The sequence below is a fragment of the Salvelinus fontinalis genome, chromosome 27 (assembly GCF_029448725.1).
Source record: "Salvelinus fontinalis isolate EN_2023a chromosome 27, ASM2944872v1, whole genome shotgun sequence".
Lineage (NCBI taxonomy): Eukaryota > Metazoa > Chordata > Actinopteri > Salmoniformes > Salmonidae > Salvelinus > Salvelinus fontinalis.
The window spans coordinates 2,911,884-2,937,882 of record NC_074691.1 but is presented as its reverse complement, the minus strand read 5'-3'; the positions used below and the strand labels follow the sequence as shown (position 1 = coordinate 2,937,882).

General features: G+C 41.8%; 2 protein-coding genes across 4 annotated transcripts; both read left to right on the top strand.

The window, feature by feature from the left end:
• Positions 1-1,913: 1,913 nt before the first annotated feature.
• LOC129825622 (uncharacterized) lies at positions 1,914-4,270 on the top strand. The gene is made up of 3 exons (XM_055885832.1): positions 1,914-1,920; positions 2,932-3,775; positions 4,111-4,270. Exons 1-3 carry the CDS (start codon positions 1,914-1,916, stop codon positions 4,268-4,270), a joined length of 1,011 nt encoding a protein of 336 aa, XP_055741807.1.
• A 4,142-nt stretch (positions 4,271-8,412) lies between these two features.
• LOC129824868 (neurexin-3a-like) lies at positions 8,413-25,256 on the top strand. Of its 3 annotated transcripts, XM_055884402.1 has the most exons (9): positions 8,486-8,910; positions 13,885-13,911; positions 15,751-15,870; positions 16,282-16,394; positions 16,693-16,961; positions 18,361-18,551; positions 19,091-19,264; positions 20,077-20,103; positions 24,109-25,256. In XM_055884402.1, exons 1-9 carry the CDS (start codon positions 8,736-8,738, stop codon positions 24,261-24,263), a joined length of 1,251 nt encoding a protein of 416 aa, XP_055740377.1. In that variant the 5' UTR covers positions 8,486-8,735; the 3' UTR covers positions 24,264-25,256. The 3 variants fall into 3 exon arrangements, with proteins under 3 accessions (XP_055740379.1, XP_055740377.1, XP_055740378.1); XM_055884404.1 differs by lacking the exon at positions 13,885-13,911 and having other exon boundaries at positions 8,413-8,910; XM_055884403.1 differs by lacking the exon at positions 20,077-20,103 and having other exon boundaries at positions 8,491-8,910.
• Positions 25,257-25,999: the final 743 nt, after the last annotated feature.

The window sequence follows — 25,999 nt, the reverse complement described above, 5'->3', positions numbered from 1 at the left end:
CACACACACACACACATACACCACAGACACATTAAGTTCCATACAGGCCTGTTACCAGGGCGTAAACCAGTTATTAGTCTCTAAAGTGCTTGAATAGCTATAATCACCTCATCGTCCTCCCTCCTGTTCTCCATGTGTTGATGAAGAGCTCTGGGATCGTCTTCCTTCCTGTTCTCCATGTGTTGTGTTGCTGAAGAGCTCTGGGATCATCCTCCCTCCTGTTCTCCATGTGTTGTGTTGCTGAAGAGCTCTGGGATCATCCTCCCTCCTGTTATCCATGTGTTGCTGAAGAGCTCTGGGATCGTCCTCCCTCCTGTTCTCCATGTGTTGTGTTGATGAAGAGCTCTGGGATCATCCTCCCTCCTGTTCTCCATGTGTTGATGAAGAGCTCTGGGATCGTCCTCCCTCCTGTTCTCCATGTGTTGATGAAGAGCTCTGGGATCATCCTCCCTCCTGTTCTCCATGTGTTGATGAAGAGCTCTGGGATCGTCCTCCCTCCTGTTCTCCATGTGTTGTGTTGTGTTGATGAAGAGCTCTGGGATCGTCCTCCCTCCTGTTCTCCATGTGTTGATGAAGAGCTCTGGGATCGTCCTCCCTCCTGTTCTCCATGTGTTGATGAAGAGCTCTGGGATCATCCTCCCTCCTGTTCTCCATGTGTTGTGTTGATGAAGAGCTCTGGGATCATCCTCCCTCCTGTTATCCATGTGTTGTGTTGTGTTGATGAAGAGCTCTGGGATCGTCCTCCCTCCTGTTCTCCATGTGTTGTGTTGATGAAGAGCTCTGGGATCGTCCTCCCTCCTGTTATCCATGTGTTGTGTTAATGAAGAGCTCTGGGATCGTCCTCCCTCCTCTTCTCCATGTGTTGTGTTGATGAAGAGCTCTGGGATCGTCCTCCCTCCTCTTCTCCATGTGTTGTGTTGATGAATAGCTCTGGGATCATCCTCCCTCCTGTTATCCATGTGTTGTGTTGTGTTGATGAAGAGCTCTGGGATCGTCCTCCCTCCTGTTCTCCATGTGTTGTGTTGTGTTGATGAAGAGCTCTGGGATCGTCCTCCCTCCTGTTCTCCATGTGTTGTGTTGCTGAAGAGATCTGGGAATATGTGTAGGAGCATGGTAGTATTCAGAGCTTTGGAAAAGTTATTGTCACGAGACCAAAGTCTTAAATGACTTGCTTGGTTCCTGGTGCAGAATATATATAAAACAAATATTTATTCTTTATTCAGGGAAAGCTCATTGAGACCAGGGTCTCACTCCCAATGGTGACTTGGTCACATAACAACCAAATACAATGTTAAACAACACAGAAATCAATACAGAACACAACATTTAAGAAAAACAGTTAGTCCTCAGCTACTAGGTCCTCAATCTGTGTTGAATAAACTGCCCAAGCGGCAAATTATCAAATGACAAAATATGAACAGGTCACATTTTTGTATTTTTTACTATATTGATAGAGTAATACAGTTCAAAGGTCTCTAAGGTATTTATTATATGACTAATATAAAAAATCAACTGAAATTTGACATATTTCACATTCATGGAAAAAATACAGACAATGGCTTCTATTGTTAGTCACCCATTATGCTAATCGGACCTGAGTCTTTATATTCAGATGATGGTTAATGGCAAGGAAGATTGTTCAGATGGATTGAATCACAGTGCAGTTGACTTAGATGATATGATTGACTGTTGTCTGCAGTGGCGGTGGGTGGGTAAAATCACTGGGGCAGCCAGAAATAAGCCATATACCAACCTATGTGTTGTGATAATTGTTTGCTCTATAACCTGTTAGTTCTTATATATAGGCCTAAAGGCCAAGACGAGAAGAAAACACAATGGCGGAAAAAACACTCTTTATTTCATCACAAAACAGGAGAGCTTTTTTGTCTGGTGAAGTCCACAAAGCATATTGCATGTACAGTAACAGACAGTCACATGACCTACAGCAGGGTCAAGCAACTTAATGTTTCCGACATTTTCGGAACACTAAACAACTATTGATTGTAGAGTTGTAGAATTATCTGTTGGAAATAAAACAGGAGCTGCCTCCACTATTCCAGCACCATTTCAACTTCTATATTTCAACGTATTCTAATCACCTCTGCTTAGTCTAATACAGTGACAACTAAAAGATACCAAAAACGATTTTGTCCAAATAACGTAAGCTAAATATGATGTGGCTGTCCATGGTTCTGATTTCTGTGTGTGGTGTCTTGAATTTTTTATTTTTTCACACTCTGGGTGTTTCAGAGTACTTCCATTCTGTTAAGAACCACTCTGGGTATTTCAGAGTATTCCATTCTGTTAAGAACCACTCTGGGTATTTCAGAGTATTTCCATTCTGTTAAGAACCACTCTGGGTATTTCAGAGTATTCCATTCTGTTAAGAACCACTCTGGGTGTTTCAGAGTATTCCATTCTGTGAAGAACCACTCTGTGTTTCAGAGTACTTCCATTCTGTTAAGAAACACTCTGGGTATTTCAGAGTATTTCATTCTGTGAAGAACCACTCTGGGTATTTCAGAGTATTCCATTCTGTTAAGAACCACTCTGTGTTTCAGAGTACTTCCATTCTGTTAAGAACCACTCTGGGTGTTTCAGAGTATTTCCATTCTGTTAAGAACCACTCTGGGTATTTCAGAGTATTCCATTCTGTTAAGAACCACTCTGGGTGTTTCAGAGTACTTCCATTCTGTTAAGAACCACTCTGTGTTTCAGAGTATTCCATTCTGTTTGGAAATACGGTACATTCAGTGTGTAATAACACTTACATTGGGTTTCCCTCCAAACACCCCCCAAACACCCCCGAAACACCCCCCAAACACTCTCCAAACACCCTCCAGACACCCTCCAAACACCCTCCAAACACTCTCCAAACACTTTCCAAACACCCTCCAAACACCCCCCAAACACTCTCCCAACACCCTCCAGACACCCTCCAGACACCCTCCAAACACCCTCCAAACACCCTCCAGACACCCTCCAGACACCCTCCAAACACCCTCCAGACACTCTCCAAACACCCTCCCGACACCCTCCCGACACCCTCCAGACACCCTCCAGACACCCTCCAGACACCCTCCCGACACCCTCCAGACACCCTCCAAACACCCTCCAGACACCCTCCAGACACCCTCCAGACACCCTCCAGACACCCTCTAGACACCCTCCAGACACCCTCCAGACACTCTCCAAACACTTTCCAAACACTTTCCAAACACCCTCCAAACACTCTCCAAACAACCTCCAGACACCCTCCAGACACCCTCCCGACACCCTCCCGACACCCTCCAAACACCCTCCAGACACCCTCCAGACACCCTCCAGACACCCTCCAAACACCCTCCAAACACCCTCCAGACACCCTCCAGACACCCTCCAGACACCCTCCAGACACCCTCCAGACACCCTCCAGACACCCTCCAGACACCCTCCAAACACTCTCCAAACACTTTCCAAACACCCTCCAAACACTCTCCAAACAACCTCCAGACACCCTCCAGACACCCTCCCGACACCCTCCCGACACCCTCCCGACACCCTCCCGACACCCTCCCGACACCCTCCAGACACCCTCCAGACACCCTCCCGACACCCTCCAGACACCCTCCCGACACCCTCCAGACACTCTCCAGACACCCTCCAGACACCCTCCAGACACCCTCCAAACACCCTCCAGACACCCTCCAGACACCCTCCAGACACCCTCCCAACACCCTCCAAACACCCTCCAAACACCCTCCAGACACCCTCCATACACCAGAGCTCAGCTAAGGTGCACTACTTTTCATGGTTTTACAATGATGGGGTTTTGAGTAGTCTTTCTATTTTAACAGTGTACTTCTTATATGATTAGTTGTTCAACAGTGGAATAAATGCCTTGCATTTCATCGTTTTCATGCATTGCTTTTTAACTGCAAGACTTGTGTAGCCTAACATTTAGTGAACTGCAGCAATTTCATAGTACTGACTGAATCTTAAATTATCCTCACAAACACCTTCAGTTTGTATTGAACACTTGGACAACTTGTCTCCAATGTATTTTTCGTCAAGAAATACCTCTTACTTGATAAATGATTGTTCTTTTGTGTCCTTCCATGTCTATTCAAGTTTTCCTCTGTGGTCAGCCAGCCAGACACGCTTTCACTCACACACTGGTTTTGCTCTCACCTCACTCTCACCTGGTTTTGCTGCCTGTGATCTTGGACCTGGGCCCGGCCTGGCTGGCCTGGCCCTGCCTGACAGGATATTACTGGAGGGGAAGTGTTAGTGCGTCCCAAATGGCATTCTATTCTCCATATAGTGTACAACTTTTGACCAAAGCTCTATGGGCCCTGGTCGAAAGTAGTGCACTATAAAGGGAATAGGGGTCCATTTGCATGGCAGCCTACAGTATGTGAGCGTTTATGTGTCAGGGCTGGAAATGGAGGGGAGAAAGAAGTAGAGAGCCTTGTCCTGGTCTGGTCTGATTAGCCTTTGGGCTACAGAGCGCGGTACAATCAGTTACTCTTTTTACTGATCTATGTTTTACTTAAAATGTTTTCTAGCTGTTGTTGCTGTTAGTTACCTAACAGTTATCAAAAAACCTATGGATCAAAGCACCTGGTTTCATAACATATTTGTGGCATAGAGACTTTTGGATTGACATAAATTGTAGATATAATGTCAAGCTCTGTCGTTCAAATGAAATGTAACTGCATGAGAAAAGCTCAAATTAAATCAATGTCAATATCAAATCACAGAAACATCATGAATAATATGACTGAAGTTTACTCTGCAAATATGTACAGAGAGCCTTTTTTTATTTCAATCCAAATAAAATTTTGCTGCATTTCTGAGCCCAGAGGACAATTTTTTTATTTTAAAGCTGAGGTGTCAAAGCAGGTATTTCACAGCTGGGTGCCCTTTTTAATACATCTCTTCCAGAACAGAACACCTTCCAGCATTATAGCCCTGCTGCCTGCCACTCACCACCATGATGACAGGTGTGAACTGCACAAAAGGGTAGTGTTGCGATTAAATGTGTCCCCTGGTGCCCTAATCTCTCTGTTTAACTTGAATAGGCCGGGATGCACTGTAGATGTGTCAGTCAGAGAGAGAGAGTTCTCTCTGTGTGTGTGTGTGTGTGTGTGTGTGTGTGTGTGTGTGTGTGTGTGTGTGTGTGTGTGTGTGTGTGTGTGTGTGTGTGTGTGTGTGTGTGTGTGTGTGTGCAAGTGTATTTGTTAGAGAATATGAACCCAACGTGATGAGAGGAAAATGCAGAGGAAAGAAGAGGTTGATGTTTTAATGTTCTGCTTGTTGATCATTGTGTGTGGAGCCTGGGTCACATGATGGAGTCTGGGCGTTCAGGAACAGTGTTGTCACATGATGGAGTCTGGGCGTTCAGGAACAGTGTTGTCACATGATGGAGTCTGGGCGTTCAGGAACAGTGTTGTCACGTGTTGAAGTCTTGGCGTTCAGGAACAGTGTTGTCACGTGATGGAGTCTGGGCGTTCAGCAACAGTGTTGTCACATGATGGAGTCGGCGTTCAGGAACAGTGTTGTCACGTGTTGAAGTCTTGGCGTTCAGGAACAGTGTTGTCACGTGATGGAGTCTTGGCGTTCAGGAACAGTGTTGTCACGTGATGGAGTCTTGGCGTTCAGGAACAGTGTTGTCACGTGATGGAGTCTGGGCGTTCAGGAACAGTGTTGTCACGTGATGGAGTCTTGGCGTTCAGGAACAGTGTTGTCACATGATGGAGTCTTGGCATTCAGGAACAGTGTTGTCACATGATGGAGTCTGGGCGTTCAGGAACAGTGTTGTCACGTGATGGAGACTTGGCGTTCAGGAACAGTGTTGTCACGTGATGGAGTCTTGGCGTTCAGGAACAGTGTTGTCACATGATGGAGTCTTGGCGTTCAGGAACAGTGTTGTCACATGATGGAGTCTTGGCGTTCAGGAACAGTGTTGTCACGTGATGGAGTCTTGGCGTTCAGGAACAGTGTTGTCACGTGATGGAGTCTGGACGTTCAGGAACAGTGTTGTCACATGATGGAGTCTTGGCGTTCAGGAACAGTGTTGTCACGTGATGGAGTCTGGGCCTTCAGGAACAGTGTTGTCACGTGATGGAGTCTGGGCGTTCAGGAACAGTGTTGTCACATGATGGAGTCCGGGCGTTCAGGAACAGTGTTGTCACATGATGGAGTCTGGGCGTTCAGGAACAGTGTTGTCACATGATGGAGTCTTGGCGTTCAGGAACAGTGTTGTCACGTGATGGAGTCTTGGCGTTCAGGAACAGTGTTGTCACATGATGGAGTCTGTGCGTTCAGGAACAGTGTTGTCACGTGATGGAGTCTTGGCGTTCAGGAACAGTGTTGTCACGTGATGGAGTCTGGGCATTCAGGAACAGTGTTGTCACATGTTGAAGTCTGGGCGTTCAGGAACAGTGTTGTCACGTGATGGAGTCTGGGCGTTCAGCAACAGTGTTGTCACATGATAGAGTCGGCGTTCAGGAACAGTGTTGTCACGTGTTAGATGTAGTACATGGTTCTAAGTGTGTATGTGGTATGTGTGTTTTTATCAATAAGACACAAGGGATGTGTACTGTAGACCTGTGAGTGTATGTGTAACAGTCATACTTCATATCTCCCTTAGGTAGTGTTTTTAAATAATGGAATGGCCAGCCTCCCTGGTCTTTGTATTTCATTATGTGCATGAAATACAGTTCTTCACTGAGGGACCTTACAGATGTTGTATGTATGAGGGACAGAGGAAGGGGTAGCTATTTAAAAAATCATGTCAAACCCTATTATTTCACACAGAGTGAGTCCATGTAACGTATTATGGGATACGTTAAGCAAAACTTTACTCCTGAACTAATTTAAGCTTGTCTAAATATAATATCTGAATACAACAACTATATTTAGATTATGCATTTTTATTTATCTTAAAAAATATGTAATTTTTCTTCCATTTTGACATGTATTTTGAGTAGATTGTTGACATTTGTTTTTTTCAATTCAATTTTATTTTATATAGCCCTTCGTACATCAGCTAATATCTCGAAGTGCTGTACAGAAACCCAGCCTAAAACCCCAAACAGCTAGTAATGCACGTGTAGAAGCACGGTGGCTAGGAAAAACTCCCTAGAAGGGCCAAAACCTAGGAAGAAACCTAGAGAGGAACCAGGCTATGAGGGGTGGCCAGTCCTCTTCTGGCTGTGCCGGGTGGAGATTATAACAGAACTATGTCAAGATGTTCAAAAATGTTCATAAGTGACAAGCATGGTCAAATAATAATCATGAATAATTTTCAGTTGGCTTTTCATAGCTGATCATTAAGAGTTGAAAAACAACAGGTCTGGGACAGGTGGCGGTTCCATAACCGCAGGCAGAACAGCTGAAACTGGAATAGCAGCAAGGCCAGGCGGACTGGGGACAGCAAGGAGTCACCACGGGCGGCAGTCCCGACGCATGGTCCCAGGGCCCAGGTCCTCCGAGAGAAAGAAAGAGAGAAGGAGAAAATTAGAGAGAGCCAAGATTTTCAAAATGTTCATAAATGACAAGCATGGTCAAATAATAATCAGGAATAAATCTGTTGGCTTTTCATAGCCGATCATTAAGAGTTGAAAACAGCAGGTCTGGGACAGGTAGAGGTTCCATAACCGCAGGCAGAACAGTTGAAACTGGAATAGCAGCAAGGCCAGGCGGACTGGGGACAGCAAGGAGTCACCACGGCCGGTAGTCCCGACGTATGGTCCTAGGGCTCAGGTCCTCCGAGAGAAAGAAAGAGAAGGAGAAAATTAGAGAGAGCCAAGATTTTCAAAATCTTCATAAATGACAAGCATGGTCAAATAATAATCAGGAATAAATCTGTTGGCTTTTCATAGCCGATCATTAAGAGTTGAAAACAGCAGGTCTGGGACAGGTAGGGGTTTCGTAACCGCAGGCAGAACAGTTGAAACTGGAATAGCAGCAAGGCCAGGCGGACTGGGGACAGCAAGGTGTCAGCATGTCCGGTAGTCCTGACGTATGGTCCTAGGGCTCAGGTTCTCAGAGAGAAAGAGAGAACGAGAGAATTAGAGAGAGCATACTTAAATTCACACAGGACACTGGATAAGACAGGAGAAGTACTCCAGGTATAACCAACTGACCCTAGCCCCCCGGCACATAAACTACTGCAGCATAAATACTGGAGGCTGAGACAGGAGCGGTCAGGAGACACTGTGGCCCCATCCGAAGAAACCCCCGGACAGGGCCAAACAGGAAGGATATAACCCCACCCACTTTGCCAAAGCACAGCCCCCGCACCACTAGAGGGAAATCCTCAACCACCAACTTACAATCCTGAGACAAGGCCGAGTGTAGCCCACAAAGATCTCCACCACAGCACAAACCAAGGGGGGGCGCCAACCTTAAATACATTTTTATCCCACTTTGCCATTAACTTTCATTGAAACACATTCGTGCTAATATGAGTCTGTTACATGACGTGTACTATATTATAAACCAAATGTTTTGAAACCTGGATGCTGATTGGCTGTAAGCCGTGGTACATGAGACACATTACTTTTCTGTTTAGTATTCTAATTACATTGGTAAAGTACTTATTATAGCAATAAGGCACTTTAGGGGGTTGTGGTATACGGTCAATATACCACAGCTAAGAACGGCCCTCAGGCTATCTGTGCTTCTTCCTCATCTCTGACCCCCTTCCCTTTATTACAGAGGCGTCTATCCTGAGCTATGACGGCAGTATGTACATGAAGGTGGTGATGCCTGCGGTGATGCACACAGAGGCAGAGGACGTCTCCCTACGCTTTATGTCCCAGCGTGCATTTGGGCTCCTCATGGCCGCTACCTCCCGGGACTCCGCCGACACGCTCCGTCTGGAGCTGGACAGCGGCCGTGTCAAACTCACGGTCAACCTAGGTATCGTATGAACCTGTTAACCCTCCCCGTCCCGATGTCTTCAGGGGGAGGTCTGCTCGAGTTGTCACATGGTACTTTTATTAGTTGTTGTTTTCATTCATTCTTCTTTGTTTTGGTCAAACTACAGCTGTTTTCTTGTCCAGTAGTTTGTTTTGGTCAAACTACAGCTGTTTTCTTGTCCAGTAGTTTGTTTTGGTCAAACTACAGCTGTTTTCTTGTCCAGTAGTTGCATGGCTTGTATTTCCATTTGCACCGCATCGTATATTTAGATTTTCTTGCTTTGCTGCTATGTCGTCACTGTAGAATATTTTATAATTAATCTAACAATTAAATCACCGTATCCATGATTATCACAGTCATTTTCATTAAGATATTGAGAAATAGTCAGTCATGTTCACAAGTAGAAAGGAACATTTCTCAGATATTAGGCTGGAGATGTTCAGTTACTTATATGCTATCAAACATAGTTTCCTTATACATTACAAAGGCCTGTTGCACCCCTCAATTACAGGACTTTTTAACAAGGTCCTCTTTTTATGATGGTCCTTTTTCTCTCTTTCCCATCCAAAGGTTCTGATATAAAGTACCAGTCAAAAGTTTGGACACACCTACTCATTGCAGGGTTTTTCTTTATTCTTACTTATTTTCTACATTGTAGAATACTATTGAAGATATTTCTTCAACTATTCTTTCAACTATGAAATGACACATATGGAATCATATAGTAACCAAAAAAGTGTTAACCTGTTGGGGATGGGGGCGCTGTTTAGACTATTTATGCTAATGTGGCTAATTTTTTAAACGGCTTCCCACAAAATCCTTGATCGTACAATATGCATATTATTATTATTATTGGATAGAAAACAGTCTATAGTTTCTATAGGAGTTGAAATTTTGTCTCTAAGTGGAACAGAGCCCATTCTACAGCAATTTCCCTGACATGGAGTCAGATTTGAGAAACGTTGGCCACTTTTCTGAAGTCATTTAAACGGGCACTGTCGTTGCTATGACTATACGGACACTTCTTACGTCTTCCCCTGGATGCCTTTACGTGATGACGATTCCAACGGGCTCGATTGCTCGTTCACAGGCCCTACAAATGAAAAAAACCTTTAGCTAGCAAGTCTTTTCTTGCTGCGTAACGCGCGTGGAAGACACCGACCCTCTCCTGTTCCAAGCGTTAGTTTAGCCTGTTATATTTCTCCGGTCATCTTTTCACTCGTTATAGGAGTTACAAACATCACAAAGTAGTTAATTTAAAGCGTTTTATAGCAATTTATATCCGTTTAGTGCGATTTTGGGACATTTATTTTTGCAACGATGTGAAAAGTTGGGAACGCTTTTCAGTTCATCCCGAACGTAGTTGACATTTCCACATGGCAAGAGGACAGCTTTCCACCAAAAGACGATTTCTCCCAAGAAAGGATCCTTTGCCCAAGATACTGATGGAAGAACAGCTCAAGGTAGGACATTTTTATTATGATAAATCGTGTTTCTGTCGAAACATTTTAGTGGCTTAGGACGCCATGTTTTTTGACGTAGCTTCGCTTGGCGCAAACTGTATTGAAAAGTAAGGATAAATTAAAAAATGTAATAACGCAATTGTATTAAGAATTAAATTGTCTATCAATCCCTGTCCACCCTATATTTTTTAGTCACGTTTATGAGTATTTATGTATAAGAGTAGATCACTGTCTAAGTGGCGCAAGGACGTTTTCTTTACCAGCTTGTCTACATTTCACATTGTCTAACCATGATTTTGGTGGCTAAATATAAACATTTTCGATCAAACTGTATATGCATGTTGTAATGTGATGTTACAGGAGTGTCATCGGAAGAATTCTGAGAAGGTTAGTGAAAAAATTAATATCTTTTGGCGATGTTGACTTTTATCGCTCACTTTGGCTAGAATCAATGCTGGGCTGCTAATTGCTATGTGCTAAGCTAATATAACGATTTATTGTGTTTTCGCTGTAAGACACTTAGAAAATCTGAAATATTGTCTGTATTCACAGGATCTGTGTCTTTCGATTCGTGTATGCTGTGTATTTTTACGAAATGTTTGATGATTAGTAGTTAGGTAAACACGTTGCTCATTGTAATTATTCTAGTCCATTTGTGATGGTGGGTGCAATTGTAAACTATGCCATATACCTGAAATATGCACTTTTTTCTAACAAAACCTATCCCATACCATAAATATGTTATCAGACTGTCATCTAATGAGTTTTTTTGTTGGTTAGGGGCTATAAATATCTTAGTTTAGCCGAATTGGTGATGGCTACTGGTGTTGGTGGACAAATAAAAGATGGTGGATTATGCTAATGTGTTTTTAGGTAATAGATGTACATCTTTACATATTGTGTCTTCCCTGTAAAACATTTTAAAAATCGGAAATGTTGACTGGATTCATAAGATCTGTGTCTTTCATTAGCTGTATTGGACTTTAATGTGTGAAAGTTAAATATTTTAAAAAAATATTTTTTTTGAATTTCGCGGCACTGGTTTTTCAGTGGGGGGGGGGGGGGTGTGCCGCTAGCGCCACGCTGATCCTAGACAGGTTAAGCAAATCAAAATATATTTTATATTTGAGATTCTTCAAAGTGGCCACCCGTTGCCTTGATGACAGCTTTGCACACTCTTGGCATTTTCTCAACCAGCTTCACCTGGAATGCTTTTCCTACAGTCTTGAAGGAGTTCCCACATATGCTTTTCCTTCACTCTACAGTCCGACTCATCCTCAACCATCTCAAATGGGTTGAGGTCGGGTGATTGTGGAGGCCAGGTCATCTGATGTAGCACTCCATCACTCTCCATCTTGGTAAAATAACCCTTACACAGCCTGGAGGTGTGTTTTTGTCACTGTCCTGTTGAAAAACATATGTGATGTCATATCGCTGTATAATGCTGTAGTAGCCATGCAGATTAAGTGTGCCTTGAATTCTAAATAAATCACAGACAGCGTCCAGCAAAGCACCCCCTCGCCTTCACACCTCCTTTTTTGGTTGCTACATGATTCCATATGTGTTATTTCATAGTTTTTATGTCTTCACTATTCTTCTACTATGTAGAAAATAGTAAAAATAAAGAAAAACCTTTGAATGAGTAGGTGTCCAAACGTTCGACTGGTACTGTATAACTACATCTCGATAATGCATTATTATCCTACATTCTTACTGTCTGGGTTTGTTGTTGTCGTAACCGTGTTTTGTTGATTATTTCCTGTATTTTTTTATTTTGGTTTGGTCCATGTTAGCAGGTCCATGGTTCCACCCATTAGCACCCCTACAGTAGTGTAGGTGGTATTTCCCATGTCGCCTTGTTCAAAGATGATCACCCCTTCAACGGCCCTTAGCCTGCGGCCCGCCTAGCATACAGCCCGAGCCCACAGCACACAGCAAGCCTGCAGATGGTGGCATATAGGATAGTATAGTACAGCACCCCTTTATCTATATACACGTGGACACAAACATTAAGCTAGCTTTGACTAGCTTGCCTTCCTCTATATCCACCCTCATGCAAACCACAAACAAACTGTACATGTCCAGCGGTGGAGGCTGCTGAGGGGAGGACGGCTAATAATAATGCACTGCATGGACTGAATGGAATGGTATCAAACTCCATTCCAGCCATTACACTCTATTCTAGCCATCATTCTGAGCCGTCCTCCCCTCAGCAGCCTCCACTGCTGTCAACACATACATTTGTAGGATCTTAACACATAAGGGGGGTACTAATAAGATATGGAATTGTTTTAAGAAGTTCATATCAAGGATCATTTTGCTAAATGATTTAGAATTTTAAGATCACTTGAAGGTTCTACTAAGCTATATTGAATTGCTTTAATTTGATCACACTTTTGTTGCTGATAATTTTCCTCTAGTGTATCTGAGTTTTAAAAGGCTTCTAGACTTGATTTACCCTAACGAAACATGTATCAACTCAATAATAATTCACTTTTCCTGTTGCTGCAAGACTCTTTTCCTGCTGTAGCAAACTGGCTCAAATTAAGATCCTACATCTGTATGCCTATAAAGATGGGGGATCAATGGAAATTGATCTGTGTATTTCACTCAGTTTTACATTATGTTATGGACACATTATAACTGTCACTTTCCTAATGTTGCCAAATATTATTCTCAGAGTCTTACTAGTATATAGGACTTCAATACACAATATCTAATGTGATTTGGCTGGTTTCTCTCATACACACCTTTGCTATCTTTGTGTTAGTGCTGAGGTCTGAGGTAGTCTGGACCCCTCTGAGGTCCTCCTCCACTGTATGGCGCTGGTGCTGACTGGATCGACGCTGTTTGCTCCCACTTTTCTGTTGCGGTTGACTGTACATGACGAGCTGGGTCACATGGATCCTAACCCAGATCACCTGACCAATCACAGCACTACTTATTCCCTATTGGTTGAGATATAGGCCTATCTTGTATACCATTTTGTAGCCTAAAGTGTAGGATGTATCATACTCCAATATGATACACATTTGATATAAATAACTGACGGCTACAGGTGCAGAATAACAAAGGATGGTTACAAAATGCTGGGTTAGTAAATCGATGTGGCCAATGAACTGCAAGCGGCCATTTTGAAAAAGAGGCTTAAAATCCTAAACTATAAAAACACATGTTGAAATTCGAAAACAACATTATGTTTTGTAAGATATTTTATGCATCTATTCAGACCTACAAATATACTTTCAGTATTGACAAGAAGTATTTAAATTCAATATAAGTCTTATCTGATGTTAAATCAAATAAAATGTAATGATCAAACTTAAAACAAGATATAGATCCAAAATGGCAGTTCGGTGTTGACCATCTGCATAAGTTACTCTAACTATCTGAAATGGCCGCGGATGTCATGCGACCGTCCCCGGAAGGTGGAGTTTCTGTTCTTGGATGTCAGCAGTTTTTACCTTGAAGGATGCGATTTCATCTGTCACTTATTTCCCCCCCTATCTAGACTGTGTCAGGATAAACTGTAACACCAGTAAGTCTATACTCCACTTGATGGAGAATTCTTCTTTAAATGAATATGATAATCATTATTTTTGACATGATTTGTATAGATAGGATAATGTACAGAAGTGTGATAAGGAAACTGCATTGATAATAGATCAGCTAAGATCAAAGACCTTATGATTAAAGTGTGACGTTTCTATACATAATTAGCTATATGTTAAAAACTCAATTAGCCAACTTTTCTGGATCTTTTTAAGGTTGGTTAAAAAAACATTCACATGTAGATTTTTCTTTAAAGGTACATGTTTGTTACATTGTAGTGTGGCTTATAAATATTTAGTGATACTGCTCTTACTCATAAAGAGGTCTTTGAGTTTGGTCATGACAACATGACAGCAGTCAAGGGCCTTGTGTATTCATGAGTTAATGAGAAGGACTTGGTTTACGCCCTGAATAATGTTTGCAAAGGATGTTTTCTATTTGAGATTGTTCTTTGTGCTTTTGTGTTTGTGCGTATGTGTGTGTGTGTGTACCTGAGGTTGACAGTGTGTCCCAGCTGCAGCTCTATTTGACGGTGGATCTCAGTTTGAGTGACAGATCAGACACACTCGTTCACTCTAATTATACTGATCAATGTATCTGATTACACACCAAACCTAATGAGGCTGCAGGTAATGGTGTGTAATTAACCAAGCACAGACACACACACACACACACATAAACATAAACATAAACATAAACATTGAACTCCCTGTGGTCGCACACCATGGGCTTGACACGCCCTCTTGTGGGTGGTTGAGGAATTTGTTTTTGAAGAAATATTCTCCATACTGTAGGCACATTTGATTCTGCCTGTATTTCTGTCTTTCGGTCTCATGCTCCTTGAAAAAATATCTGAGCCCTTTTATGAGTAACAGCAGTTATTGTGTTACTGTATTTAGAGTCTTAGAGTAACAGCAGTTATTATGTTACTGTATTTAGAGTCTTAGAGTAACAGCAGTTATTATGTTACTGTACGTAGAGTCTTAGAGTAACAGCAGTTATTATGTTACTGTATTTAGAGTCTTAGAGTAACAGCAGTTATTATGTTACTGTATGTAGAGTCTTAGAGTAACAGCAGTTATTATGTTACTGTATTTAGAGTCTTAGAGTAACAGCAGTTATTATGTTACTGTATGTAGAGTCTTAGAGTAACAGCAGTTATTATGTTACTGTATTTAGAGTCTTAGAGTAACAGCAGTTATTATGTTACTGTATTTAGTCTTAGAGTAACAGCAGTTATTATGTTACTGTATTTAGTCTTAGAGTAACAGCAGTTATTATGTTACTGTATTTAGTCTTAGAGTAACATCAGTTATTATTTTACTGTATTTTAGTGCTAGAGTAACACCAGTTATTATTTTACTGTATGTATAGTGCTAGAGTAACACCAGTTTTTATTTTATTGTATTTTAGTGTTAGAGTAACACTAGTTTTTATTTTACTGTATTTTTAGTGTTAGAGTAACAGCAGCTATTATCTTACTGTATTTCGAATCTTAAGAGATGGTAGATGATCAAGTACAAATATATATCTTTGTAATGTATTATCTCTTCAGGTCTTTTCTCCTCTATTTTTGTTGTAAGCCAAACCAACTCTTTGATTTTAGAGTGGGCGAAGTAAACAGAACATGCACAGAAAGCAACCCAACCTGGTGTCCCGCATACGAGATCCCCAGCTAGAATCAGTGTCCCCAAAATACTTTCTAATTTTCTGGCCGACAGAAATTGGTTACTGGTAGACAAACCCAGCTCACCCAGAGAAAACAAAGGTTTGGTTTGTGTTGTTGACTAACCCTAACCCTGAACTAACTAACGGTCGTTCTCAGGCAAGGGACAAGAGACTCTATATGCGGGCCAAAAGCTCAATGATAATGACTGGCACTCTGTCAGAGTGGTCCGACGCGGTAAAAACTTCAAACTGACAGTCGATGAAGACATATCTGAAGGTACTGGTTCTGATGCCATGACAATATATCTGCTCTTTTTTTACTAATAAAGAGGTGAAATCCTTTGAAATTCCTATCCTACCTTTCTCCGTCCTCCTTACCCCTTCGACCCTCCTTTTCCCCCCTACATGTCTCTCTCTCTCTCTCTCTCTCTCTCTCTCTCTCTCTCTCTCTCTCTCTCTCTCTCTCTCTCTCTCTCTCTCTCTCTCTCTCTCTCTCTCTCTCTCTCTCTCTCTCTCTCTCTCTCTCTCTCTCTCTCTCTCTCTCTCTCTCTCTCTCTCTCTCTCGAATTCTCTCATTCTCCCTCTCTCTCATTCTCTCTCTCCCTTTCCCTCTCATTTTATTGCTCTTGCTCCCTCTTCTCTCTCTCTCCCATTCTCTCTCTCTCTCTGTCCCCTTCTCTCTCTCCAGGCCAGATGGCAGGCGACCACACCCGTCTGGAGTTCCATAATGTGGAGACAGGCATTCTGACAGAGAAGCGTTTCATCTCGTCCTCCCCCTCCTCTTTCATTGGACATCTGCAGGTAGGACCAGCATGTACTGGCAGAAGCACGTGTTCAATCATAAATCATCATTTGGCATCTGCCAGGCACTGACCTGCACGGGAAGGAGGGGATCATAGCCAGACCAGATTACAGCCTCTGATTGGCTATTATTCCCTAACCGTAGAGGCTAATCAAAGTGGTGCAATACTACTGTTCTTCAGTTGATAAAAGCAGTTATCATAATATTAGTTTCTTCACTAAGTTATCGTGATACCAAACACCATGATCATACTGAAAAACCAACTCGGACCTCTGACCTCTAACCTCTAACCCCTAGGGCCTGAAGTTCAACGGTATGTTCTACATTGACATGTGTAAGAATGGAGACATTGACTTCTGTGAGCTCAACGCCCGCTTCGGAATGCGCTCCATCATTGCTGACCCGGTGACCTTCAAGTCCAAGGGCAGCTACCTGGGTCTGGCCACCCTGCAGGCCTACACCACCATGCACCTGTTCTTCCAGTTCAAGACCACATCGCCTGACGGATTCATACTGTTCAACAGTGGAGACGGGAACGACTTCATTGCTGTGGAGCTGGTCAAAGGGTGAGTCACTTAGAATAGCCTTATTGAACTATATTTAGTCATGTAATTAAAGGCCCAGTGTCGTCATAGTATTTTCCCCTTTTGATTTGTATCATATTGTTCAATAGCTGATGAAACTGTTTGTGAAGAAAATGTGATCAGTGTTATTTCCTGATGGATAAAAATACAATCTACACAGGACCTTCCATCAGCAGGGGTGTTCTCATTCTGACGAATATGCTGCAAAATGTTTCTGAAACGGAAGCAAACGAAACAGGAAGGCACCTACCTGAATCTGTCCGTTTTGCTCCGTTTACTTCCGTTTGGTTCTTAAGTGGTAAACGGTTTCTGGAATGAATAAACCCCAGGTTATGCATAGACAGAGTCGCCCTGCCTGGTGACATCACTAGGCTGTATAAATAGACCAATAACAAAGAGAGTTCCAAACCTTTCTGCCATTTGAATTGATTTCTGCCATTTAAGATATCCCTCCAAGTAAGTGCCTCCAATTTGCTCCCTCACTCAGACCACTCCCAGACAAATGAGAATTATAATTGGTTTGTGCTACAAAAACTATATTTGTTGCTTTTTGACAATTTGTATAGATAACTATTACAGTAAGTTACTTAATTGTTACCAAGAAATGATTTGATATTGAGATGAAAACGGCTGCATTGGGCCTTTAAAGAGAATCAGATAATGGACTTCACCTGGCCTTGTTGGTTCAGTGTCTTTAGTTGGTGTGATAAAACTCAAATAGTCCAAGTAAAACATGAATACTTAAGAAAATATTCACTACCAAGTTGTGAGAAATGCCAAAAGACTAGAGGCAAGATATTCTGAGGCAAAGGTCATCCTTCAGAATAACTTGATAATGGGTCAATTATATAGACTTGTGCTGGTGGTTTTAGCCACATTTTAAGAAGTATATTGATTGGCGGTAAGAGGAGAAGGAGAGCTCTCACTTTCATAGTGTTCCTCCTATCATCTTCAATGACTGTGCCACACCCACACTCCCCCACTTCAATGTAGTTGGCACTACATCTGAGTAATATCCCCTACACTCACCCACTTCAACTGAGTCCACTTCTACTCTCCAGTCTAGTAGGTACACTAATGGACACACAGGTCTGAAATGTGTCTCAAAAGTAAAGCGGAGGATAAGTGTGCACTTAGGGGGAAGTGCACTTAAAAGTACTATAGTGTGCATCCCTGTTTCCTTGTCTCCTAGTTTAGAAGTAGTGTATTTATTCAGAGTAACTTGCAGGTTACAACAAGTACAGTCATGAAGAGAGATAGATACCTGTGTTAAATGCTCCCTCAGCTGTATTAAAATCTGTCCCCATCCTAGGTTTGTCCACTGTGTACTGTTGAATGCTCCCCCAGCTGTATTGTAATAAAACCTTGGTCTCCATCCTAGGTTTGTCCACTATGTGTTTGATCTGGGGAACGGGCCCAGTCTACTGAAGGGGAACAATGAGAGAGCTCTGAATGACAACCAGTGGCACAATGTAGTCATCACTAGGGACGCCACCAACACACACACACTGAAGGTGGATGCCAAGTCTGTCACACAGAACATCAACGGAGCCAAGAACCTAGACCTCAAAGGTAGGAGGACCAAGCAGCGAACACAGAAATCCAGTTCTCTGTTACTTTTTGATTTGATTCGATTTAAAAAAAACTTTAGTTAATTTAGTAAATATTTCATGAACTATTTCTTGAACTGCATTGTTGGTTAAGGGCTTGAATGTAAGCATTTCACAGTAAGGTCTACACCTGTTGTATTCGGCACATGTGATAAATAACATTTTGATTTGATTACAGTAATTGCAGTCATTCTAATGATATGGTATTATAGAGCAGACAGTCACGGAAGCCTCTATATCCTTCCATCACAGAGACATAAACACGGGCAAAACAGTTGCTACATTGCAATGTTCCTACTAGCAAACTACCAATTTATTCCAAATGGGACGCTCGTCTGAATATTGGAACTACTCAGTTTGACAGACAATATTTGCTTATTTGACTAAGTAAAGGCATTATAATCATGACTAGATTATCCTGCCATCACATAAATGTTGTTGACACACTCTCTGACTACATCCTTCATTTGATCATCCATCCCCCCTCCTCCCTCCCTCCAGGGGATCTGTTTGTGGCAGGTCTGGGGCCCAACATGTATCAGAACCTTCCTAAGCTGGTTGTCTCTAGGGAGGGTTTCCAGGGCTGTCTGGCATCTGTCGATCTCAACGGCCGTCTGCCTGACCTCATCAATGATGCCCTGTTCCGCTCCGGACAGATCGAACGCGGCTGTGAAGGTACGACCCCTGACCTATGACCTCTTTGACTTAGGAGCACATATATTATGCATCCAGTTCCAAATTGACCCCAGCACCCTATATGACTAGATCTGTGTCTTCTACTCATGGCTATGGTACGTTCCTTGCCCACTCACACCTTCAGCCTAGTTAATTTATGGCCACTCAGGGTCACAACCTGAAATAATCTAAATGGTATACTGGGATCAAAGACTAGTGCATCATGTACTTGTCTAGTCAGTACACTGCCTTCCTCCACTAGGTGGAGGAAACCATTACTTCCTTCCTCCACAAACCATTACTTCATTCCACCAGAAGGTGGTGCAAAATATTACTCTGCATTCCACCACTAGGTGGTGGCAAACTATCAGTATATGAACATAGAGACAGCGTTCTCTCACATGACATTCCTACAACACACACCCCCCTCTATCCATCTGATCCCTTTTATTGTAATCTAACACATGGACACTAATTAACCACTAAACATAACCTGAAGTACCTCCCTTCACCAACACTATAATTACCTGTACATATGTAGGATCTTAATTTGACCTGTATTGTCGCAACAAAATAATGTTGCTTGATTGGTGGTTAGGCTATTAGCTGGTCAAAATGAGGCTACATGAAAAGTGGAATACTGTTAATTTATATAACCGTGTATAACCTTGTATCCCGCATGAAAATTCTCAGCAAGAAAAGAGTGATCAAATTAAGATCCTACAGCTGTAACTCTACAATACCTGAACGGCTCTGAACACTAACCCTTTCCTTCTTCCTGTTCTGTTTGTTGTGTTTCGGCGCTAACAAAGTTGATTTCACCAAAGCCGACCTGCAAGGTAGAAGGTTTCATTCTGACCGCTTCTCTGAGGCGCGGCTGAACAGACAGAATGCTGTGTGCAATGCATCTTGGGTGTAGCCATGCCGACCATGTCCCACTGCTGGAGAGGAAGGCTCACTCTCTGAAATTGTCAGGAGAAATGTTGGAGAAACAGAAGGAACAGAAAGAAGAGATAAAAGAGAGCCTTAAGAGGAAGCATGAATGCGAAAAGCTGTAGAGGGAGCGAAATAGATTGAGGGAGAAAGAAAGAGAGAAATTGTTATAAGATTGAGTGATAGTGAGATAAATCGAGGAGAATGTGAAAAACGATCAATTCAACCCATCCACAGAGAAGCCCATCCATAAAACATGAGATCCGTTTCCAGGCCCAGGGCTTCATGTAGTACTGTTACTACGTTTTCTTACCAGCTGTGATTGATGTCTACCTGTCTCCGTATAGCAAATTCATGTATTTCATTAGGAAAAGTTGAGATGTACAGAAAAGTATAGTATAGCTTCAGAGTGCTGCTAGTCAACCATCTCTCAGCCTCTCTTTCTCGCTCTCTCACTCTCTCAGCCTCTCTCTATCTCTTTCTCTCAACCCTGTCACACTCCTTCCTTCCTTTCTCTGGTGAGAAGAGAAAGTGCTGTTTCAGAGAGCGAGTCCTCCCTGACTGGGGCATGGTGACTGAATACCACCGCTCTTTATTACACAGTAAAGGCACTTTCAGCCGGCAACTATACTTCTCCTGTTCCACCTCCAAGTTATTCTCTTGTCTCACATATCATCTTGCACAAGACTATTGCATTTAAACAACTGTTTATTTGCAGTTGTTTATGTTTCTTGTTTGTTGTATCTTTTCACTTAGTTTTTCTTTAAATCTTTTCTCTTTGGAGGTTTTTGATAAGGTTTTGTATGTTATTCGTTTAATCCAGACGGATTGACTATGTACATATAATGCACAGTTCTTGTCTACATTCCCTCTTAGAAAAGTATTCAGAAGTGTGAGATATGTGTGTTGGTGGTTGGTTGGAGAATGGAAAACACACATCCAGTTTGACATCTGAATGCCTTGTGCAAGTGACACATCATACGTCCGTGTTCATGTCCTCGGCCTTTTGAATGGGCTTGACGATTATACAGTATCGCCGAATTCATGAAAACACAGTATAGGAAACTATATTAGTGCTTGTGGATGAATTTGCCAGATGCCTCTCATTACGTGTTTTGCGCTGAAGACTATCGCTTTACGTTTTTGACCATTGAATACCATTAAAAAAAATAATAATAATTCCAATACGACAAGGTCCCTTGCAATGTCACTTGCATATTGTATACCCCATCAAACTGTCTGAATGGAGTGCATACTCAGGAATATGCACTACTGTACTGCACACTCTAAAGTCTCCATTTGTTCTTGTTTACTGTTCTTGTTCTGAACTATATGTGTTGCAATTCTATAGTGTTGTAAATCTATAGTGTTGTAAATCTATAGTATTGTAAATCGATAGTGTTGTAAATCTATAGTATTGTAAACCTATAGTGTTGTAAATCTATAGTATTGTAAATCGATAGTGTTGTAAATCTATAGTGTTGTAAATCTATACTATTGTAAATCTATAGTGTTGTAAATCTATAGTATTGTAAACCTATAGTGTTGTAAATCTATAGTGTTGTAAATCTATAGTATTGTAAATCTACAGTGTCGTAAATCTACAGTGTCGTAAACCTATAGTGTCGTATGTCTATAGTGTTGTAAATCTATAGTATTGTAAATCTATAGTGTTGTAAATCTATAGTATCATAAAGTCTATAGGGTTGCAGTTCTATAGTGTTGTAAATCTAAAGTGTTGCAAATATGTAGTGTTGTAAATCTATAGGTTTGTAAAGTCTACAGGGTTGCAGTTCTATAGTGTTGCAAATATGTAGTGTTGTAAATCTATAGTATTGTAAATCTATAGTTTTGTAAATCTATAGTGGTGTAAATCTATAGTGTTGTAATTCTATAGTATTGTAAAGCTGTAGCATTGTAAATCTATAGTATTGTAAATCTACAGTGTCGTAAATCTACAGTGTCGTAAATCTATAGTGTCGTATGTCTATAGTGTAAAAAATATATAGTATTGTACAGCTGTGGTGTCGTATGTCTATAGTGTCAAAAATCTATAGTATTGTACATAAACGGTGTCGTAAATATATAGTATTGTAAATCTATAGTATTGTAAATATGTAGTATTGGAAATCTATAGCATTGTAAGTCTATAGTATTATACATGTACAATGTTGTAGATGTATATTGTTGTAAGTCTATAGTGTTGCAAATCTATAGTATTGTAAATCTATAGTGTCGTAAATATATAGTATTGTATATCTAGGGTATTGTAAATCTATAGTGTTGCAAATCTATAGTATTGTAGATCTATAGTGTCGTAAATATATAGTATTGTATATCTAGGGTATTGTAAATCTATAGTATTGTAAATATATAGTATTGTAAATCTATAGCATTGTAAATCTATATTATTGTAAATATAGAGTATTGTACATATATAGTGTGGTAAATCTATAATTCTAAATCTATAGTATAGTAAATATATAGTATTGTAAATCTACAGTTGTAAAGCTATGGTGTTGTAAATCTGTAGTATCTTAAACCTATAGTGTCAAATATCTATAGTGTTGTAAATGTATACTGTTGTAAATCTATAGTGTCGTAAATCTATAGTGTCGTAAAATTCTAAAGTTGTAAACCTATAGTATTGTAAACCTATAGTATTGTAAATCTATAGTATTGTAAACCTATAGTATTGTAAACCTATAGTATTGTAAACCTATAGTATTGTAAATCTATAGTATTGTAAATCTATAGTATTGTAAACCTATAGTATTGTAAATCTATAGTATTGTAAACCTATAGTATTGTAAACCTATAGTATTGTAAATCTATAGTATTGTAAATCTATAGTATTGTAAACCTATAGTATTGTAAACCTATAGTATTGTAAATCTATAGTATTGTAAACCTATAGTATTGTAAACCTATAGTATTGTAAATCTATAGTGTTGTAAACCTATAGTGTTGTAAATCTATGGTGGTGTAAGTCTATAGTGTTTTAAATCTATAGTATTGTAATTCTATAGTTTTGTAAATATATAGTATTGTAAATGTAATGCCCGGGGTGTCGTGGATGAAAGGAGTCAAACGCAGGAGACAGAGAGCTCAGAGTAGCGTTCCAAATTTAATTCCCCACACGGGTGAAAACACGACGCACGACGCACAAATGCTTCACCACAAACAAAGTGAGAAACACGAATAAACATAAACCAACGAACACGTATCCTGACACACAAGAATGTACAGACTGTACACACAACAATCCCGCACACCCAGCAGGCCGGGCTGCTGGGTAATAAAGCCCCACAAATCACCCTAACCACAAACAGGTGTCAATAATCAACAAAAAGGGAGGGGGAGGAAAAGTCAGTAGCAGCTAGTAGGCCGGTGACGATGACCGCCGAGCGCCACCCGAACAGGAAGGGGAGCCACCTTCGGTGGGAGTCGTTACAGTAAATCTATAGTATTGTAAAGCTATAGTGTCGTAAATCTATAGTCTCGTAAATGTATAGTGTTTTAAGTCTATAGTTGTACATATAGTTGTACATATAGTCACTTTATTGTACTTCTAATATTCTGTTTTTTTGGGGATGTTGGGCAAATGTTCTTTCTTTCTGTGACTCTTGTACAGTATCTGTCTTTGTAAGCCACATGTGAAAAACATCCTGTTTTTGTCCCTTTTGTTTGTGGCTTTTCATAATGGTTCTTATGTAGTGTTAAAACACAGAGGGAATGCTGTTTTTCTGTCTCCAAACATTGAGACTTCCTGTTGGATTGATACGGCACGCATGCCCCCAATACCCCCCCCCACACAAAGTGCACTACTGCATGGTACCTCCAATGATGGGGCTCAGTACCGACCCCCCCTGTGGTTACTCCACCCCTTTACACCCTGTCTGTTCCAACAGGACCCAGCACCACCTGTCAGGAGGACTCCTGTACCAACATGGGCGTGTGTATTCAACAGTGGGAGAACTTTACCTGCGACTGCACAATGACCTCTTACACAGGGACACAGTGCAACGACCGTGAGTACCGTTTAACTTTAACTATACATATGTAGACCGATGCGAAGACGGTCAACTCTCATACACACACACACACGCACACAGACAGAGACACACACACCTGCAGCTTCCCCGTGACCAGCTACACTGATGGACGCAGTGCAACTACCGTGAGTCCTCAGGGGCACATTGATTATCTGCATGATGCTAGCTGTTATTCTGACTCTGTGTCACACTTGTTGTTGTGTGGTCACGGAGTCTCAGGGCTTTAGTAACTCAAGAGTTGAGTTGAGTGTGTGACTGATGAAACTTCTGGATCTGCCCGAGCATTGCATAAACGCCCCTAAATAGCTTTCTCGAATGTGTGTGTAGCTCTTATCCCCGTGACGATGGAGACTCTCCTCTTCAATTTGCAGTGTCTTTAATTAGACAGTGTAATGGAGGGGCCGCTCTGCTCGGGGCACAACTCATTTAATATTTATTTCACCTTTTATAGGCTAGTTGAGAACAAGTTCTCATTTACAACTGCGACCTGGCCAAGATAAAGCAAAGCAGTTTGAATACATTTTGGATTAGAGATGATTAATGTGAGTCTGGAAGGAGAGTTTACAGTCTAGCCAGACACCTAGGTATTTGTAGTTGTCCACATATTCTGGGTCAGAACCGTCCAGAGTAGTGATGTTGGATGGGCGGGCAGGTGCGGCAGCGATCGGTTGAAGAGCATGCAATTAGTTTTACTTGCATTTAAGAGCAGTTGGAGGCCACGGAAGGAGAGTTGTTTGGCATAGAAGCTCGTCTGGAGGTTAGTTAACACAGTGTCCAAAGAAGGGCCAGAGGTATACAGAATGGTGTTGTCTGCATAGAGGTGGATCAGAGAATCACCAGCAGCAAGAGCGACAAGACTGATGTATACAGAGTAGAGAGTTGGCCCGAGAATTGAACCCTGTGTCACCCCCATAGAGACTGCCAGAGGTCCGGACAACAGGCCTTCCGATTTGACACACTGAACTCTGTCTGAGAAGTAGTTGGTGAACCAGGCGAGGCAGTCTTTTGAGAAACCAAGGCTGTTGAGTCTGCCGATAAGAATACGGTGATTGACAGAGGCAAAAGCCTTGGCCAGGTCGATGAATACGGGTGCACAGTAATGTCTCTTATCGATGCCAGTTATGATATCGTTTAGGACCTTGAGTGTGGCTGAGGTGCACCCATGACCAGCTCTGAAATCAGATTGCATAGCGGAGAAGATACGGTGGGATTCGAAATGGTCGGTAATCTGTTTTTTTACTTGGCTTTCGAAGACCTTAGCAAGGCAGGGTAGGATAGATATTGGTCTGTAGCAGTTTGGGTCTAGATTGTATCCCCCTTTGAAGAGGGGGGTGACCGTGGCAGCTTTCCAATCTTTGGGAATCTCAGACGAAAGAGAGGTTGAACAGGCTAGTAATAGGGGTTGCAACATTGTCAGCAGATAATTTTAGAAAGAGTTTGTCCAGATTGTCTAGCCCGGCTGATTTGTAGGGATCCAGATTGTCTAGCCCGGCTGATTTGTAGGGGTCCAGATTGTCTAGCCCTGCTGATTTGTAGGGGTCCAGATTGTCTAGCCCTGCTGATTTGTAAGGGTCCAGATTGTCTAGCCCAGCTGATTTGTAGGGGTCCAGATTGTCTAGCCCTGCTGATTTGTAGGGGTCCAGATTGTCTAGCCCGGCTGATTTGTAGGGGTCCAGATTGTCTAGCCCTGATGATTTGTAGGGGTCCAGATTGTCTAGCCCAGCTGATTTGTAGGGGTCCAGATTGT